General features: G+C 41.4%; 1 protein-coding gene and 2 long non-coding RNA genes across 4 annotated transcripts in view; 2 read left to right on the top strand and 1 right to left on the bottom strand.

Annotated features, from left to right (window-relative positions):
• Positions 1-16,944, top strand: part of ARHGEF38 (Rho guanine nucleotide exchange factor 38) — a 37,504-nt gene extending 20,560 nt beyond the window's left edge. Inside the window, exons 5-14 of the mRNA XM_039703794.1 lie at positions 1,123-1,140; positions 5,088-5,287; positions 5,770-5,903; positions 7,682-7,786; positions 8,957-9,079; positions 10,837-11,157; positions 12,929-13,069; positions 14,206-14,404; positions 14,586-14,845; positions 15,555-16,944. Coding sequence (XP_039559728.1) covers positions 1,123-1,140; positions 5,088-5,287; positions 5,770-5,903; positions 7,682-7,786; positions 8,957-9,079; positions 10,837-11,157; positions 12,929-13,069; positions 14,206-14,404; positions 14,586-14,845; positions 15,555-15,740 — 1,687 coding nt within the window. The 3' untranslated portion in view covers positions 15,741-16,944. The remainder of the gene's footprint in view (positions 1-1,122; positions 1,141-5,087; positions 5,288-5,769; positions 5,904-7,681; positions 7,787-8,956; positions 9,080-10,836; positions 11,158-12,928; positions 13,070-14,205; positions 14,405-14,585; positions 14,846-15,554) is intronic.
• LOC120499745 lies at positions 6,827-14,329 on the bottom strand. 2 transcript variants are annotated; one of them, XR_005626956.1, is made up of 4 exons: positions 14,035-14,329; positions 12,122-12,224; positions 7,390-7,648; positions 6,827-7,047 (listed from the first exon to the last, which is right to left on the bottom strand). It is a non-coding gene; the product is annotated as an uncharacterized LOC120499745 (long non-coding RNA). The 2 variants fall into 2 exon arrangements; XR_005626955.1 differs by having other exon boundaries at positions 6,827-7,648.
• Positions 16,945-17,032: 88 nt separating the features above from the next.
• LOC120499746 lies at positions 17,033-19,207 on the top strand. Its single transcript, XR_005626957.1, has 2 exons — positions 17,033-18,644; positions 18,741-19,207. It is a non-coding gene; the product is annotated as an uncharacterized LOC120499746 (long non-coding RNA).
• The last annotated feature ends 87 nt before the right edge of the window (positions 19,208-19,294 follow it).

Raw genomic sequence — 19,294 nt, 5'->3', positions numbered from 1 at the left:
GGCTTCTGTTCCTCCACCGAGTAATATCTGACATGTGAAAAACAAGTTCTATATCAGGAGCAATTTGAGAGTGGCACTCTGCACATCTGTACAGACAAATCAGATTTAATTAGCTATGTTGAGATTCCTGTTCCTTTTGACTGAAGAGGAAAAAATGCATCCCAAAATGTAGGTGTCTGCATTGGAGACATGTGCAAATCCAATTTCTGTAGAGTCCCGTGTTTCAGCAGTGATTATGCAAACTGGGGATGTTGTTTGCTAGCCTAGCCAAAGAAATGCAGCTGGTAAAAATGAAAGGATGCTGGCAACTACCTGCTCAGCTTTCAGCCTGAAGTAGCTTGGTCAACTGTTACAGGGGCAGAGGGACGTCACAAGCACACAAAATGCTGACAGTGCAGAGGCAATGAAAGCAGCAGCTTCCAGATGCTCAGCTAGGCACTGGTGGGCCAGGAGATAAGAGTGCAGGCAGTCAGAAAAGACTGGCTGAGGATGTGATGTCAGGAAAGCCTGATGCAGAGATGGACACATTTGGGTCTCTTTCATTTGAGTGTATTCATACCATAAGAAAACATTCTATGCACGAGTTTGCAAACTACAATTTTAACTCCCTGATGCTCTTGGTATATGTATCAACACCATCCTACTCGTGAGAGGTTTCAGTTGGTGTGTGGTCTACAAAAAACTTCACAGTTTCATTGACTCTACACCCTAAAATGCTAAAATGTATTCTTTTTCTTTTAAAAATACATTTCTGTTTAAAGAGAGCAGTCAGATGAATGTGAAGTGTAAGAATGATGGTTACTTTTACTTTTTGTATTTGTTAGCAGAGTGATCCAAACTTCCTTCTCTAACAGTGTGAGGACAAGGCTCACACAGGCAAAGCCAGGTTTCTGACAATCCTTTCTCATTTGGGGCTGTCCATTCAAAAAGTTACAGGGTCAGATTCACCAGTACCCCCTGGCTGCTTTGTGCAGTTCTGCTGACACGTAGCAGCCATAAACCTAAGCTAGCTTGGCAGTTATGGCTACCCTGTGTCACTGAAGTGTATCTGAGAATCTCCTGGTCTGTATAAATCCTTTTAGGAGGAAGCTAATGCATGTTTTGTTTTCTTCTCTTTTGCAGAAAAAGATATGAAGAAGAGTAAGTACTATGCTTTTTTTTTTTTTTTTCATGTAAAATAATCTTTAAAGTGTCTTTGATTTATCTTTAGTATGTGTAAGAACACAAGCCTTTTGTGTCAGTATGCCCTGGAGAATTTTCCAGGACATATGCAGAATGCTCTGAGTGTGTCAACAGCATAGTGTCAGTCTTTGAAATCCAATTTCCTGCTACAATTCAGGCAGGCCTGCAGGTAAAGCTATTTCTAAGCTGACAACCCCTTCAGCAGCCCTATGTGAGAAGCCCACCTTAGGATCCTCCCCCAACAGTGGCTGGAAGAACAAGTTCATTGCAACTTAGCCAGAAAAGTCCCCCAGCCACTGATGAGTTGTGGTTAAGGGACTTCTGTGCCAAATGTGACCTCTTTGAAAAGCTGTAAAAGAGAATTTATCACAGCTGCAGTTTCTGGACATCCAGCCTGTTGGGCTCATTGAAATGCAGCACTGCCTGTAGTTACCTGCAGTGAGAGGTCAGAGGAGGGGTTGTCTGAACTGAAGAGAAAGATTACAACCCCAGACAAAATGTTAGGAGAAAAGAGAAGCAAGTGTGGTCTATACTGGCAGGAGAGGAACAGACCTCAAGTCAAGTCAGAGAATTTGTTAATCAGTCAGTCAATTGCATGTCAAAATGATGATCTTCATAAAATACACTTTGAAAGACTTGCATGTTGAAACTCTACTTTTGGGGGTTTTGAGCTTTTGTCTGTGATAGGAAATAGTTTCTCTGCAGTTTGTTTTGATAAGGGATATTCCTGTGTACTCCCATCCCACAGGGAGTGGGGCTCCAAGAGATACAAAATATCCAGAGGGTCACAATATGATCATGTGAGGCAGCAACTCATACCGGAATCACACAAGACTGGCTGTTCTGCCTTGTGCAACCCTAATAGATATGAATCCCTGGTTTTCTCCTTCAAACAATTTCCAGTGGAGTGTAGGAGACAGCTCACTTTCTGAGTTTAAAAGGACTCTTACAAAGCTGTCCAGAGTGCAATGAGCAGGTTTAGCTGTGGGACCCTCCCTGGCCTTGGCTACCTCACAGGCAGGGCACTCAAGAAGTCCCATCACCTGCAAATCAGAGTTGCAACAGCCCTTGGACAGGACTGCACCCAAAAATCTGATTACTCTTGAACTGGAAAATACAGCATAACTCCCCCCAAATGGTCTGTGATTGTTGCTGCTCCCAGGCTGCTTTTCATTCAAGCATGATCAAGAAAACAATTACATAAATACCAGACAGTGCTGCCCTTTGCTGGCAGCTCAATAGGTTAAATTCTGCTTGGCTTAACAACTGTGCAGCCTCACTGAATTCCCTGGGTTTGCTTGAGAGACTTATGGCACAGTGAATTATTTGCCCTACATGTCTTGTACTAAAATAAAGGCATGCATAGCAGACCATGAAGCCCAAGATTCTGAGTCCTGCTGCAGCCTGGTTCCTGCTCACCATCTCAGAACTGGCAGCTGCACATCACACCAGCCTCAGCCCAGTGGTACCATGCCGGCTGTCGTGTTTGCCACTGGACCAAGCTTGCAGTGAGAGCAAATGAAACTAAATCCTGCCTCGCCTGCCTTTGTGTAGCTCACCACCACGGGCTTTTTAAACAAGTGGGAATGTGTCTGTACTAGTTTTGTTGGGAGGCAGGAGTGGGGCTGTGCCGTGGAGCTCAGTTTGCCAGTACTGCATTTGCCAGCTGCATTTACTGCAGCACTATGGTAATTGCTGTGAGATTAGTACAGTTACATGTGACTTAGAGTATGTGCTAAATTCAAAATAATGTGGGGGGAAGGCTGAAGTAGCATCACAAATGAATTATCAACTTAATTTTCTGCATAAAAGATGTCACAAGGCATTACTCTCCTGCTTGAGTGGTGTGGCAAGGCCGTGTCCTGCCCAGCAGCTGCTGGGTCCTAACAGGGTGCCCTGCAAATGGGACTCAGAGTGGCTATCTCAGCTAATCTTGCTGGGGAGAATTAGATGAGTCAAACTTTGCAACATTTAGTGCCCCAGGGAGTCATTATCTTATAACAAACCTGCTATCTCTCGCACCATATTGCAAGACTGTGTCATGCAGATACCAAACAGAGGGCTGTTTATCACTTGGGCAGCTGTCCAAAGTGCAGCTACATAAAGAGAAGACACTTGAAGATTTTTCCATTCATGAGGCAGCTTTTATAGATTTGCATTCATAGGGCTTTTCAGAGAAAACAATAACAATTTAAGATTTTTTTTCATTATTGCTGCCAGAAGCTGAAAGAAGGAAAAACAGTTCTCTATTTAATGTAAGATACAGGGGAAATGAGGGGGATTGAAATGATGAGAATGTTTCAGGACATGAGGAAGCCTTAAAAGGCATCTACTGTTAATTTTTTTTTCACGCAGAACTTTTTTACAGATAATGGCTGTTTGAGAGAGATGGTTTAAATATGCAGATGTCTCTTCTCAAAGGCATTCAAATTGTTAGTTAAATAGTCAGCAAGTAAGGATTGGCTCTTGTACTTTTTACACATATAAAAGTAGGAATGAAGGGGTTTTTTTTCTTTTACGCTTTCTGTTACACAAAACAATAGATGTCAGCCTGCAAAACCATGTGGCTGTTCCCTATTTTTTGTACTTTCCTTCTACATTGTGTTATTTCATCTTTCCATATGCAGAAATCCTTCTTTGTCTACCCTTAACTCTTGCATAGTTAATGTCAGAAAACCTTTTCTGCGCCAGAAGAGCCTTTTTGGGCAGGCAAATGGAAAACTTGCTCTGCTTTATTGCCTTCCACACTGTCACCAGGAGCTCACCTGTAGTGCCAGTGGGGAGGTGGCAGGTAGCTGGTGCTGGAGCTGTGCCTGCTTTGCTGAGGATTGTGCTGTCATGAGGGGAGGCCATGGACATGCCTGTCCTGCTGCTGGAACCTCAGCATGGCTGGCCCTGGTCTTGGCCACCGCGTGTTACCCATTCAGGGGACACCCCCTGTTTCTACCCACCACATGGAAGGTAATGTAGGCACCTGTGGTTCAGTCCTTCCCCGTTTCCTTTGTGGCTGTTCTAGCAGCCCACAAACTGCACAGCCTCTCCCATTCCAGCCTGGAGAGTGCAAGCAAAGGCTTTTGTCTGCAGCAGGGCTGGAGTGTGACTGAGCTCTGAGCTGGCCCAAGAGCTCAGAGGGTTCTTCATGGCCTCAGCCACTTGAATGCCCAGGGATGCTGCTCTGCTGCCCCTGCCCATCCAGTGGGGATTGAGCCTAGAGCCACAGAGCACCCCTCTGCCCATGCTGGAAGCTGGGACTGTCCTGCTCTCATCCTTCTGCCACCCTGGCCACTTGCCTGCTTTGCCTTTATGTAAGGGAGCCTTCCAGCAAGCTGGATCAAGCCTGTGTGAATATCCTGTGTGTTCAACATTTCCCAGGCCAGATCTGGTACCCTTTGGAAGCCGAGGCATCATTAGAAACAACTGACTGGCAGCCAGCAAAAAACCACAAGTGAAAGGCCAAAAAGCTTAAGGGTCACTGCCAAGTCAGGGGTGTTGTGAGAAGGGATGCACTGTGAACAGGAATCCCAGTTACTCACAGCACGGAGATGTTGCAGTTTTAAGCCTGAGGGCCCAGAGCAGGATGTAACAGCCCTGCTCTCACACGCATTTCTCAAACTTCCTGTTATTTGTTCTTCCACCTACATCTCCCTTCCTGGGTGTTGTGATGTGTGAGTTATAGCACATGCACCTTTAGACTGAGTGGGAAGGTTTCAGAGCTAATGTCTGCTAAGTTCTGAAAACAGAAAATTCAGAGACCTGGGGTATATTTCTCATAGAGGGGGCGACAGCAGGGTTTCGTTTACAACACCCCTGTTCCCTCACAGATGTATCTTATTTTTTTACTTGAGTGGTAATTGCAGTTCAAGGAATTTCTAATTTTGTGACAATTATTTTGGTGTAAATTACAGAGGAAAGCCAAATCTAATGGACCTGGGATCCCTATTGATCAAACCAGTGCAACGGCTGATGAAATATCCCTTGTTACTCCGTGAGCTCTTGAACTCAACTCCTGCTTCTCACCCTGACCACAAGCCACTACAAGATGCCCTTTTTGCTATGAAAAACATTAATGTGAACATCAATGAACTTAAAAGGAGGAAAGATTTAGGTAAGAAAAGAACACATAAAGTTCTTTCTTTGTAGAAAGAAGACATATTTCAGCTCAGATATTTCACTATATAAATTTTAGCTGGTGCCACCCAAGTTGTGTAATACATTGAGCTTCAAGAGGGTAACAAAGCCTTAATGTCCCTTGTCCTCAGTGGACTATGTTACCTGACTGGTAACTTCAGTATGAAAACATGGAAGCAATTAATGTTATAGTGTCTGTAATGCAGTTGTAAACACTAATAATAATTAAGATGCAGTAATAGCAATAATTTTTAGATTTGCCAGGTTGAAGCCCTAACTTCACTTTTGTCAAGGTTACTGTTGATAATGAGGTTTTCCTCCTCTTGAGCATTTTCACATGAGATTATCCCAAATGACATCAAAGTGTCTGCTCTCAAATGGTTTCATATTTGTGTGTCTGTCCTGGTGAAAAGTCCTGCGAATAGAGACTATTGATGTAATGAAATTCTCTGTCTGCAGTGCTGAAGTATAGGAAGAATGATGATGATGAAACCCTTAAAGAAAAGTTTTCCCGACTGAATATTCACTCCATTAGCAAGAAATCCAAGAGGGTCACCAGCCATCTGAAAATACTGACGAGGGGAGAACCTCAGGTACTTACTCATCCAACTGCAGATTTGCATTGACAGCTTCAGTTCTGCTTTTGCACTGGGTGTTTTTCAAAACGTGTTGGAAATGGAGTTTGTGGTGCTGCTTTTTTTCCTGCCTAATTTGTAACGTCATTTTCTGACTGTCACAGAAGACAGGAAAGATCTTTGTGATTGAAATAGAAAATAATGTGATGCATTCTCCACCTTTTCCTTTTTTACACAAGAGTTTCTCAAACTTCTGATCTTCAGCAGAGAGGAAGTGAGAGGTAGTTTTGTGAAACTGAGCCTGAGGTCAGCATTTTGCAGATACCCTGGCAATAATTATTGTCAGAGCTGAGAACGTGTTCAGTCCATCTTGCTCATGTTGTAGCATTAAGGTTTGGAATCCACCAAGGAAGATGAGCAATACCTCTAATTAGGAAAGGCCACAGGGTTTGCCTCTACATGTGCAAAGACCTGGAACCATCAAAACTACAAAGAACTCTGGGATGAGTCTGATGCGTGTTGGGCAGCAAAAAGTAAAATCCTCCTTCATAATTTCAAAGTTGTAATTCAAAACCTAGCAGGATAAACATTTTCAGGAAAGCTTAAATCGAAATCTCAAAGAAAATCAATTATAAATGACCTTGAAAGTGATATCCAGTGCACCTCACTGCATGAGATGGCTGATTATACAAGGTCACTTGCCTTTCTAGATGTGACTTTACAAGATACATGCCATTTTTTCCTGGTTCGCTTTTTATCAGTGTTTTTCTTCTTTCTCTGATCCAAATCACCTACATATACTTTCTTCTGTTCATTTATTTATACAGTGGAAATTTTTGCATTCAGAATGTGACAGACACCAGCAAGGCTATAAAATCAGAGAAAAAAAGGGAATTAAATTTGATTAAGAGGATATGTGATTTTTCTTTTCCCTTTTTTTTTTTTTATCCTTTAGAAACTTCTGGTTTATGTTTTTTTGGTTTTGTTTCTAATTAAGCTTAAAACATTTGAGGATCATTTTAGTATCAGAATGCATCTGTTAGAGATTCAGCCGTCTCTCCTGCTTAATTAGATGGAGAAAGTCCCCAACTCACGTGTCTTGAAACACGCTGACACCCCCACGGCAAAACCACTAAGACGTGACTTGAGATTTCTGAAGCCCCTGCAGGAAAAGACGGGCAGGAATGACCGCGTTTGCAGGGTGTCCCCAGCCAGCATCAAGAAGTTTCCCGAGGCCATCGGCGGCTGCCGGCGTTTCCAGAGGAAAGGCTGGCACGGCTCTGGGATAACAGCTCCACCTACAGCCGCCGTGCGGGACAGCGCCCGCAACAGCCACCCCTCCTTAACTCCGCAATACCCATCCCTCCTTTAACTCACTCCCAAATACCCATCCCACCTTTAACTACAAAATACCCATCCCACCTTTTCCTCTGAAATACCCATCCCACCTTTTCCTCCGCAATATCCATCCCACCTTTTCCTCCAAAATAAATACCTATCCCACCTTTTCCCCTGTCCTCTCCTCAGGTGGGGCAACAGCACACAGGAAAATGAAGCATTTTGTCGGCCTTGTAGTAAAACTCCCTGCTCCCACAAAGATTAAAAATGAAATTCTCTGCCACGTGTCCCAGTGGTTTTGACTTTTCTTGAATTATAGCTGGAGCTTGGGAGAATTAGGGGTTGATATGTTTTCAAAGGGAGGAGTTCAGGGATTTTTCGAGCAGCGCTCTGGATGTTTCTTTCATTAGCCAGGCTCCTTTGGGCTGCCAAAATAACGGTGCAAATGTCTATTTTAGGTGAAAGATGGAACTTTTAATAAGGAAGAAAAGTTGTTTCAAACTCTAGAGAAGACTGTGAAATTGTGTGTGAAGAACATTTCGCTCTGTTCGCAACATCTCCAGGTGGGTCAGGCCTTTTTGCAATCTGTGGTCACAAACCCTGTCCATAACCAGTTTGACACACATTTCTGCTACTGGCTGGGCAACACCAAATTATCTATAACCAGGGCTGTCTACATCAGAATATTAAATAAATAAGCTGTGCTGCCACTGCATTACTGAGCCCATGGCAAAGTTTTGAAGCCCATGCTTTTCCATTTTTCCCCTGACAGAGGCAGGTTCTGGGGAGACCCACAGGTGCAGAGAAGAAGGTTCTGTCTGTGGCACAGTCAGGACTTTCAATCTCCGTGTGAAGCTGTCACCCCTATCTGCTGCAGTGGGGGACCAACTGAGATTGAACCAATCTTCTCATTAAAGATTGAAGAATTGAGCTGCAGCCACATGAATGAAAACATCCTAAAATACATATCTTGGATGGAAGGACTCCTTCCCTTTTTCTGTGTTTAGGTTGTGCTGAGGGCTAGCATTAGACGTACAGAGTACTCGATTTCTCTAAAATGTCTCTGCTTCAACCCTCCTCTCCAGAGATGAAGGTTGGCTTGTCCCTTCCATGGACTACTTGCCAGCTTTGTAGATGGCATGAGGCCTATCCAAGTGTAAGAGTGCCCTAGCCAGGCAGGGAGGGTGTTTGGGAGACAGGCAAGATCAATAACCAGCTGGCCGGGGCTTATGGCGAACGCACCGTGTTTGGTTCTGCCAACAGGGAAAGGCCAGGGAGCTCAGCCAAGCAGGGCTGCTCCCTGGAGTGGTGCTGACAGCTCCTTATCCAAATGGATCCACACTTCATTAAGATTTAAATTCTGAGTAACTGAAATACACCACTGTAGTCCTACTTGGTCCCCCAAAGGAGATTTTTGAGGATGCATGGTAAGCTGGCTTCTTGCTGAGGAGTAGCTGAATTCCAGTGGGATATTCATTAGTTTAGGGCATAATTCTTTCAGTTGAACATTAACAGCTTGATTCTTAAGTAGTTTACATTGAAAATAGACAAAGCACAGGAAAATATTTTCACAGTAAACAACCTCATAATGACTGGAAACTGCACAGCAACTGCACAGGTGTCAGAGATGGAAAATATTTCTGATTCCAGAAGTATTATTGAGTAGCTGCATGAGTGAATGCAGCATATTAAAACGGATTGTAATAGTTTCATCTTCCAATCTTTTAATTTAGGATTCTATACATCTGGCTGCCCAGAATATAATTGAGCTTCAGGAAATCCTGCAAGATAAAGATGACAAAGTTGATGACTGTTCAGAAAAACAGACCAACACTGCAAATCTATGTGAAGACTTTGTAAGTTAATGCAATGTCCAGTGTTACACAGCTATATGTATGTCTGAGAAAACAGCTGTATGTGAGGAAGACTAGGACAGAAAAGAGGAAAAAAAACCAAAACACCTTAGGAATCTGTTGGGAAAGATAAGTGGGGGTTTTGGTTGAATTTCTGTAGGAACTAAGATAAAATACAATATAAATGAATTGCATTTTCCTTAGAAGAACGAAAGAAAACCTGTCAAGCTAAATTCCTAGGTTTATACTAAAATCTTTGCATCAAATTTGTATCACCTAAACAGTTCTGTATTTGTTTCACCTGAACTTCAGAAAAGAGCAGGAGATTGTTGCCTTGCTACTTTTGTTACCAGCACTTGCAGTTTGAGTGACTTTTGTGATTGATATTATGCTTGTGTACTGTTTGCTCCTGGAATCACAGATCTGTAAAAATCTCAGATTTATTAACTGGAAAAAGGCCTCTCAGATCATCAAGTCCAGATATTAACACAGAGCTGTCAAATCCTTGATATGGGGAAACCATGAAAAATCCAAATATAGCCCATAGTAATTAATAAAGCAATTTTAAAAATAGTAATAGTTTTTCAACTAGTCTTCTGCTTTCAGAATTAAAATGAACTCTAATAAGAGCCTGGCTCTAATAAGATACTTAAATGTCTTTTCAAAATGGGACAGGCTGCTTATTCAGACAGCTGCTCAAGCTGGAAAAATTCAGAGGTGGAGGTGCATTTGTCAATAATGTATACTTTCCTCTCTCATTAGATTTTTGGAAAATTGTCTGGGCAGAAATTCCCAGTAGCCTCTTTTTAAGAAATCAGGTCCAGCAGTTTGGAAGAATTGTTTTCTTAATGCATCAAAAATCAGTTCACTAAACACAGCCCAGTTTTTCATGTGGAAATAAAATAGGAGCTATTTAGCCAGTGTACATCATCTTGGCCTTGGAGAGCAACTCTGGGGCTAAAATGGGTCTGTCCTCGACTCTGCTGTTTTTGAGAATGCGGAGGCAGATGCTTTTTTATTGTCACATCCAACCCAACAACTTAATTCACACAGAATGTCCAAGAGCTTTAATATGATGATGAATTTCACTCACTACAAGCCTGTGCTTTATTTGAACAAATGACTTACAAAAATAAATTTTATTTCATGCAATATTAATCCCATGAGACAATTAGAGACTAATGGAAAAGTGTAAGGAAGACTGGTTTTTTTACCAGGTGTCTAATTTTGTTGATTACTAGCGATAAAACCAACAAGCATAACCTAATTTAATCAAATCAAGTGATTGTTTGTGTTTGCTTAAACAGGAATTGAGTTACAGCTGTTTCTTTTCCCGAGAGAGAAAAAAAAAAAAAGAAAAAAAAAAGAAAAGCAGCTTTGAGAGAATTCAAGGCTGCCACTTAATAAGACCTCATTTGCTTTAGACTGTATATTGATGGAAATCCCAGTTTTATTTGACCACTTGACCAATCCTTGCAGTGGCAGCTCCCTAGGGGCAGTACCTGAGGCTGCCTGCTCCAAGGGACCACTGCCATTAGCAGACACTGTAAGCTGAAAAACTAACATCTAAAAAATTAACATCTCCCATTATGAAGGAGACTCTAAGTCATGCTGGACCCTGCTTGAAACTGCCTCTGGCAGCAAAGCTTTGTGAAGAGTGATTAACAGATTGCTTGATGGGCTGCATCAGGCTCAGCCCCTTATGGCATTGGATGGACTGTATCAGTGAGGTAATGAGTAGGTTGGTTTATACTTTCCAGATGGCTCAGCTGGACAAGCTTGTCTTGACTCCTCTGACAGCACTGCAAGCCCTGTTTCCAGGCCCTCAGAAGCTCATCCAGAAGCGCTATGACAAATTGTTGGACTACAACAGCTACCTTCAGAGGTCAGCTCGAGAGGAGCTGGACCTGGCAAAGAAAGACTATGAGGCTCTAAATGCACAGCTAGTGGAAGAACTTCAGGTATTCAACAGAGCAGCCAAAAAGATCGTGTTGAACTGTCTACATTGCTTCATCACCCTCCTCAGGAATATTACGTTTGCAGCACTTCAATCAAACTCTGCTGTTGTGGTGCCTGTTCCAGTAAGTACCTTAGAAACAGGTGTAGCTGTGCCTTAATTTCTCTTTTCTTCTTTCTGTATGCTTTGGCTAAAATTATGTAGGACACATATCTACAAAGCTACACTGATTTACTGATTTTGTGACTTTGTTTGTTCTGCTGAGCACAGTCAGATTTGTTTTTTTTTTTTCCTTAGCAAGCTCAGTACAGATTAAGTTCTTAGAATCAAAATGGTTTGGCTGGAAGGGATCTTAAAGACCATCTAGTTCCAATTCCCCTGCCATTTACAGGGACACCTTCCACTAGACCAGGTTGCTTAAAGCCCCATCCAACCTGACCTTTGAAGCTTCCAGGAATAAGAAACCCACAGCTTTCTTGCAGAAGCCATTTCTGTGCCTCACCAGGGTCACAGTAAACCAAACTAAACCTGCAGTCTTTCAGTTTAAAGCCACTCCCCCCTGTCCTGTCACTACATGCCCCTGTAAAATGTCCCTCTCCAGCTTTCCTGTAGGCCCCCTTCATGTCCTGAAGGCCACAGTAAGTCACTCTGGAGTGAGTTTTGAGGAACTTCTGTTCTGAACTTTTGTCAGATCTGGGCTTTTCATTGGGAATGATCCTAATGGAACTGTTCCTGCTGTTGCAGTGACAGTGATGGCAAGAGTATTACAGGGAGGCAATAAGAAGGCAGCTGCTAGCATATCTTAGCATGTACCCTGACTATTCCAGAAAACACAGGAAATTATAAGAAAGTGCATGAACACCTCCTTTGCTGCTAGACCTGCAGAGTCACAGATGACTGCAAAAGAGAAACAAGTTCGGAGATCCGATGAAATGGTTTTTATGAAAATCAAGGTGCTTTAAAACCCAAATATGATGTAGAAACTCCTGCAGATATCTCTCAGCAGTAATGAATACTCGGCTGGAGGACTTGAACCCCCCGAGAAACACAGCTGCAACAATGCCTTCCACACATACAAATCCACTCACCTGAACAGAAGCAAGGCTGCTTGGGAAACACACTCTAGTGAGGCAATTCTGGAATATTCCTTTCCATCAAGACTGGAACAGAGCGCATAATAGTAAGGGGCAGCTGAAAAATTAAGCAAAGAAGGTCAGGATCAAAACATAGAGCTCTGGTGTTTAATGGGAAAATTAAGGATTTTTCTGCATGAAGAAATTTCATCCCTGTAATTTGATGTTTTCATGTGTTGAAAGCTGTTGTATTGGGCACTGTTTTCTCTGAGGGTTTGGCTACAAAATTACCTTATTTTTCTTTTTTTCCTGTTTACATCAGCAAATGCATTTGGTATTAGGCATATACAGAAAGCACTTATTCAGTGCCACAGACAGAGACTCAGTTACCCAACAATTTTTAACCTGTTGGCAGCTCTCAGTTGCACAAACACACAGCTGTGGAGTAAACTACTCCAAGCCTTGCAGCACATTGACCACTCTGATAGCTGCTGAGATGATCATTTGCATCTGAAAGCAAGTGGCTCAGTAGCATAAATGCAAGGCTCTTCATTTTCATCACCATTTAGAATATTTTTAATGATTTAACTTCAATTGCTATGTCTATTAAATGTAATAGCGTCCATTAGAAACTTTAAGCAAAGACCTTTCTTCTCCTTACATCTCATACGTAGAGAGTGCACTGCTTATGGGTTCTGCAGAAAATAGACATAACTTGTTAGATTTCCTGACTCCTAACTCTCAGCAAATTAAATTAAATCTGCTCTCTCCAATCTCCCTACTATTTTGTACATGAGATCTAACCCACATTTGTGTTTGCAGCTGTCCTCCTCAAGCATCTGTGAAGTGCAGAATCAATTGATAGAGGAGGTTCACAAACTGAATTTTGTAAAAGAAAACAGCAGTGCAATCTTTATTGAGAGAAAATCGAGCCTGGAAAAAAAGAAACCTGTTCCTTCTCCGGTGAGTACCATACATCCAAATTGTGTATGAAGCATCCTCTTTCGATCACTTTTGAAGCAAATCCATTTTTATGCCACCCAAAGTTTTGGGCTTTGTCTCTCCACTACGACTCTGAATCACGTTGTTGGAGTAAAGTTTTCATTGACCAGTAACTTCTAAAGATTTTTCATTTTTTTCATGTTAATATCTTGAAGATCCACTTGAAATTACCTCAGATTGCCCTTAGGCCTTTAAGCACATGGTAAGGCTAAGATATATGTAAACTTTGGTAACTTCTTTTGTTAAATACTCTTATAGTGCATCTTAGTCTTCTAATTCAGAACATTTTTTCCTTGTGCTCAGTTGTGGTTATGTGCACTGGTGTTTACACATATATGTACAAACATACACAACCACAGCAGAAGACTCAGAAAATCCACCAGGAAATCTGCAGTCTCTTATCAGATGTTTCTGGAGATTTTAGGAGTTTAGTTTACAGTAAAATAAGGACTTGGGTGCAGGTTTACAGGAGAAGCTGGGGCAGTTGTAGAATTCCTTTCAGCATCAGTGAAGGCACAGTTCTTGCTTCTGTGGTACGTTAAGATCCCATTGATGTGCAGCATATCCCTCTCTGCCCTCTAACCAAACCCTGAAATGAATATGCTTGCAGCAGGTAATGGCATCTTGTCCTCATTAGAGAGGTAATTTCACACAAGAAGCACCCAGTTTGGGTACCACTGATTTTTTTTGCCTAATGCCTTGTCATGGAAGTTGTTATGTGGCCTTAGCACACCTCAGCCCATTTTTGGATTACGCTTTTTTGTGATATTACATCGGAATACAAAGGTCATGGCTATGGAAAACCAATTAGGCAGAAGAGAGTTCACATGCAGAACACCACCTCTTTGAGAGCACAGGACAGAGGACAGAGGTCTTTAATTAGTGAAAATCCTACATTTCTTTAAAATCTGCCCTTTATTTCTCACCTGTTAATATAGCAGTGGGACAGGTTCTTCCTGCATATGCAGAGGAGATTTAGTTCCGGTGTAACTCCTTGGTCTGTGTGTAAAAACACTGGGTCAGTTGCCACATGCAGCATTTTTATCTTGAAATGGCCCCAGCATTACTGAGGATGAATATCATCTGTTTGTTTCCAGCTGGAGTCCCCACGGCAAACAGAGGAGCACAGGTCCAAGCTGCTGTCCACGTACAGCACCGAGTCACTGTACCAGGCTAAGCGCAAGTGCAACGCCGCGCAGGAATTGGATATTGACTTGCATGAAGGAGAACTGGTGGCTGTTGTGGAGCAAAAGGATCCCTTTGGAAGCACAAGCAGATGGCTTGTTGACACAGGAAGTAAGTTCTCTGCACAAATATCCCAATAACAGCTTCCCTTTGGGATATTGATTTCTTTTCATTCTGGCCCCATCTGTTTGCCTCTGTCACACTGACAGCTGCATAAAGCGGTTGGTTTTGAAATTATTTTAGCAGCATTTTGCTGTTTATTTATTTTCTGTCTCTTTATTCTGGTTTCTAGTCCTCACAGGATATGTGTATTCCTCCTTCCTGAAGCCATACAATCCAGCCAAAGCACAGAAGGATGTAGCAGAAAATGGCTTTGGTGATGATGATTTTGATGACATCAGCCTCTTTGTCTCTTCACGGCCCCTTACTGACAGCAGCACGAGCAGCCCAGGGTACAAGAAGAGCGACAGCAGTTCACCTTTTCACTTCTGTGAAAATTCTTCTATCAATGGCACGGAGACTGGGGCTCTTCAGGGTATGGATGATCAGCAGGTAAGTATGATACACACTGTGCCTGTCTTCTTGTTGTTCCTATTTAAAATCCAAAATTATACTGTTAGTAATTTAAATGTTTTTCCTTTCAAACCAGAAAAGAGTGGCACCAATCTGTCAGTGTGATATAGGAATTTGTTATTCTCTGTTCTTAAATAGCTGTGAGGTAGGAAAAGAGAATCAGTTAAATTGTGAATTGCACTCCCGTGTCACTCTTGCATCATCCCACCCCATGTATACCTCAAGGTTCTCATATGGAGAAGGACCTTGCAAAATAGCTCAGTTTGGGGGATTTCTCTACTTACTGTTGACAAGAAAGCTGTGACAAGAATGCTGATCAGCAAGGCACAGAAGTGACCCATGTGCCACATTTGAGCATAGGAGCTTTAGGAAAGGTGATTCTCCATGAGGAAACCCTGCTGAAGAATTCTTCATGCAACCCCTGGGCACTTGGTGCAAGCTGAAAACTGTACCAGTGTTGCAAGGTGATGAGGTCTTGGATATTGATTTGTCATGCAAAACTCCCCAGATGCTTCAATTTTACTTTTTAGTTTGTCCCTGTCTATAAATTGCAGGCCATGTAGCTGAACGCTGGTTTGTAGGTTACTACATTTCTGTATACAGAACTGCTGCTGACACACAACTACACAGTAACATGTGGCTACACTTCTCAATTCTGATTTTTGTTTATGTGGCTTTCCTTTTTCAGATCTTCTATGCTGTTTATGCATTTCAAGCTAGAAGTGATCAAGAACTCAGCCTTCAGGAGTACCAGAGGGTGAGGATACTTCGCTTTTCCGATCTGAGTGGAAATAAGGAATGGTGGCTAGCTGAAGCAAAAGGCCAGAAGGGATATGTACCATCTAATTATCTAGGGAAGATGACATATGCTTAGGAGGGGAAGGGTCTGTTGAGCCAGACTCCCTGAAGCAGACAGAATAATCATCCGTTAGGTTTGCTGCAAGCAAAGCAAGCTCAAAAGTGATTGACAGAAGCCATGGTATCCAGCACACAGATGATACTGAGAACCTCCATTCTCCAAAAGCCATCACCTTGTCAAGACCTGAGGGAGGAAACATTTAACAGGAAGACTGATTCTGATTAACATGCTGAAGAGCTTGCTTTTCTATTACCCCATAATTTTCTCTTTTGTCAAAGCGTCGTACATCAAGACTCAACCTACAAGTACAAATCACAGATGAAATTACATTTTTCTTCCATGATATTTAGCAAATAATATTCAAGATGAAGAGAATTAGCCTTGAAAAAGGACAAATTCAGTCATCAGGGATACTGTAGGCTGAGTTGTTCCTGAACTGTTATCTCAGTGAACACAGACACATCTTAAAACTTGAGCTATTTTGATAGTCTGTTTTTATGCTCAGCCGCTTTTGTGAAGAACCTTTTTTCTCAGTGGAGATTATTGGACTGGGAAAAGAAAAAGGGCTTTAATTTTAAGGAAACATTTCAACATTTAAGACATACCAGGTGTGGTGGTACCAGTGACTAGTCCCAGGGTAGAAGGGGAACAGTTTGTAGGAATATGGAAGTGCCCCAAGTTTGAAATCCACATATGTCTCCACACTAACTGCTTTAGTGCAAGATCTGTGTAGTGAAATGAAACCTATGTTATTAGTCTTGGGAAATTTACTAGTTAAAAAGAAAAAAAAAAGAAAGAAAAAAAGAAGAGAAGTCAAGTGGTGCCTTTCGATTAACATTTAGTGCCTCTCTGATTCCTTAAGTCAGATGCAGGGATCATAATATCTAGTCAATAAGTTTCTTTAGGTTCACTGACTGCAGTGATTCCTAGGTCAGGCTGGTGCCCTGCATTTAAGACAGACTAAATGGTGACAGCAACCAGAAAACACCTCCTTGTGACTCTCACTGGTATCTGAGTGCTCAACAAAAGGTATTTCACCACAGCAGTGCCAAGGTCCTCTAGTGATTAGCCAAGACCTGGTGCAAAGCACTGCAAAAGGAAACAAAAAAAGTGATTATGCCTGCTGCAAATAACTGAAAGTAAACTCCTGTCAGGTATTTTCTGGTTTGCATAATTGCTTGTACTTATTACAAAAATGACAACACTGTTACAATCGAGGGCTGGGCAGGTCGTGTTGATGATCAAGGGCAAACAGAAACTCTTCTAAAGCTTTTGTCTGAGTTTCTACTTCCCATAGTTTGAAGAGTGAGGTTTGAAGTGATTCAAAATGCTTAGTGAGATGTAATAGAAAATAACCTGTCAGCAAAGAAAGGATGAGAAAAGTTAGGGCAGTTGCTACACACAATAGTTTCTGCTATGCTAATGAACTTAGTTTCACTTTCTTTAATGTCCTCAATTTTCAGATTATTTTCATAGAAGGGTAGAAAAAGTTGTCAGTCTTGCTCAGAGACTGAATGCAGCAGGGGATCACAGAGATTAAACCTGAAATTTGTGCTGGATTAAATCATATGATAGAGAAACTTTTAGAGTTCTCAGAGACAGACATCCAGAATCTGGTGTGGGAATCTCTGTGTACTACTGCTATTCAGTAAGCATTATTTTGCCTTATTGTACATCACCTCAGGCACTTAAATCTTGCTGTTCCCATAGCAAGCAAAAATTATTTTCAATCATTTAATGAATGGATTTAGCTGCTTTTATGGAAAGCTTCACCTTTAGTTAAATGAAGAAAATAAAAATACAGAGGGAGCATCAGCTTGGAAGAATGGACTGAAAGACTCACTGCTACCCTTTTACTGCTTTGGCTTTTATAATTTGAGCTTATGGGGAAAATACACACAAGAAGGTTTTCAGCTCTGCTTTACAATTTAGAATATTTTATATGGAGAAGATCTATACTTTGCAGTAGCTGAAACAGTTTTAGAAATGACTGAATTGTACTTAATAGGCTTAATGTAGTCATGTAAGCACAATGATGAAGTTTTTATTTCAGACAGCAAAATTAATCAAGGGAAAGAGGAAAAAAAAGGATTTCTGAAATCTTAGTGCTGAGAACTCAGCTTGAGTCACAGGAGAGCTCAGATTTTGAGTGTTAGGTACATTCTCCATGAAGAATCAGACTCTGTGAAGGTGTCTCAAAGAGTACTCAAATGCTGCTCTCCAAAATATAGGTATCCTGATCCTGAAGTAACAAGGAATGAAGGATGAATATACTGGAGTTGACCACGTGAATTTCTGGGGACCTGGGAATGCCTAGTAGGCCAAATGAAATTGCTGTAGAATTAGGACCCATAATAATTTTTATTTTGTGGGATAATTATATGACTTTATTGTAGCCTTGTAACTTTGGATCCAGTGAAAGTATGTAATTAGGTACCCAGGTGGATTGGCTTAGTCCATTTCAGAAATTCAAATTGTTAGCCATTATCATTTGATACTATGAATACATCGCAAACTTTTATTTTTAAAACAGATTAGTGCAAACAGCAATTGCAGAAAATTAAGAGATACTCCTTGAATCTAAAGCCTTCCAAATTAAGGATTTACAACAATTCATATTAGAGTTGCTCAGTCACATTTTTGTTAAGACAGTGCTTTAAGTACTAGAAACTGAGCTGTGTTAGGGCTCCAGAAATTCAGAAGAATATGCAATAGTTTTGCCACTGGATTTTTTTTTACTATAGGGAAGGTTACAGTATTCTAGGAGCTTTCTTATTCTCATTAATGACAAAACTAATTTATTTTGATTGAAGCAGGGACAGGCTGCAGTTTGCTGGATTGATCTTGCATGTGTTCAAATGCATGTGTTTTACTGGAGGTGTTGTGACAATAAACATGTACAAGTACTTCCAAGATTGGGTCCACTCAAACTGAAGTGCTTCTCCAATCAGGGAATATTTTTATGTGTTGCCATTGATAACTTGGAACCCAGAAAGTGTCCAAGCCAGAACACAGGTCCACTCAAACTGAAGTGCTTCTCCAATCATTTGAATATTTTTATGTGTTGCCATTGATAACCTGGAACCCAGAAAGTGTCCAAGCCAGTACACAACAGAGTCCCAGGCTCTGACCTCTGGCACCTCCGTGCTTCACCATCTTCCCTTTGGCTGGTTGATCTTTGAGCAGGGGTTCAGCAATGCAAACACAGACTGAAGAATTATTCCTTCATCTTTGGAAGCTTCACTGAGTAATTAATTCCTTCAAACACCTTCCTTTCTTCAAGCATACTCTTCCTGTCATTTTAAGATAGCTTTTAAAAATGAAGATAGATGAAGCGGACCTACCACGTGCACTAGGAAACACAGCCATGATAATCCTTGCTCCCATAGATCTGTTACTAATAATTACAATATTGTTGGGAAATAGTAAAAAAAAAAATCTTCTTTTAAATTATTGTAATAATAAAAATCTATTTTTGTAAAGATGTTTCTTCTTCTTTATTTTTTTAAATATGATCTTTTCCAGGAGCAAAGAGCTTTATATGCTATCCAAGATCTGCCTGCAAAGTT

This window comes from Passer montanus, unplaced genomic scaffold (assembly GCF_014805655.1).
Source record: "Passer montanus isolate IOZ18808 unplaced genomic scaffold, ASM1480565v1 scaffold169, whole genome shotgun sequence".
Taxonomy (NCBI): domain Eukaryota; kingdom Metazoa; phylum Chordata; class Aves; order Passeriformes; family Passeridae; genus Passer; species Passer montanus.
Note: the sequence above shows the minus strand (reverse complement) of the source record. Positions and strands in the feature narration are given on the sequence as shown.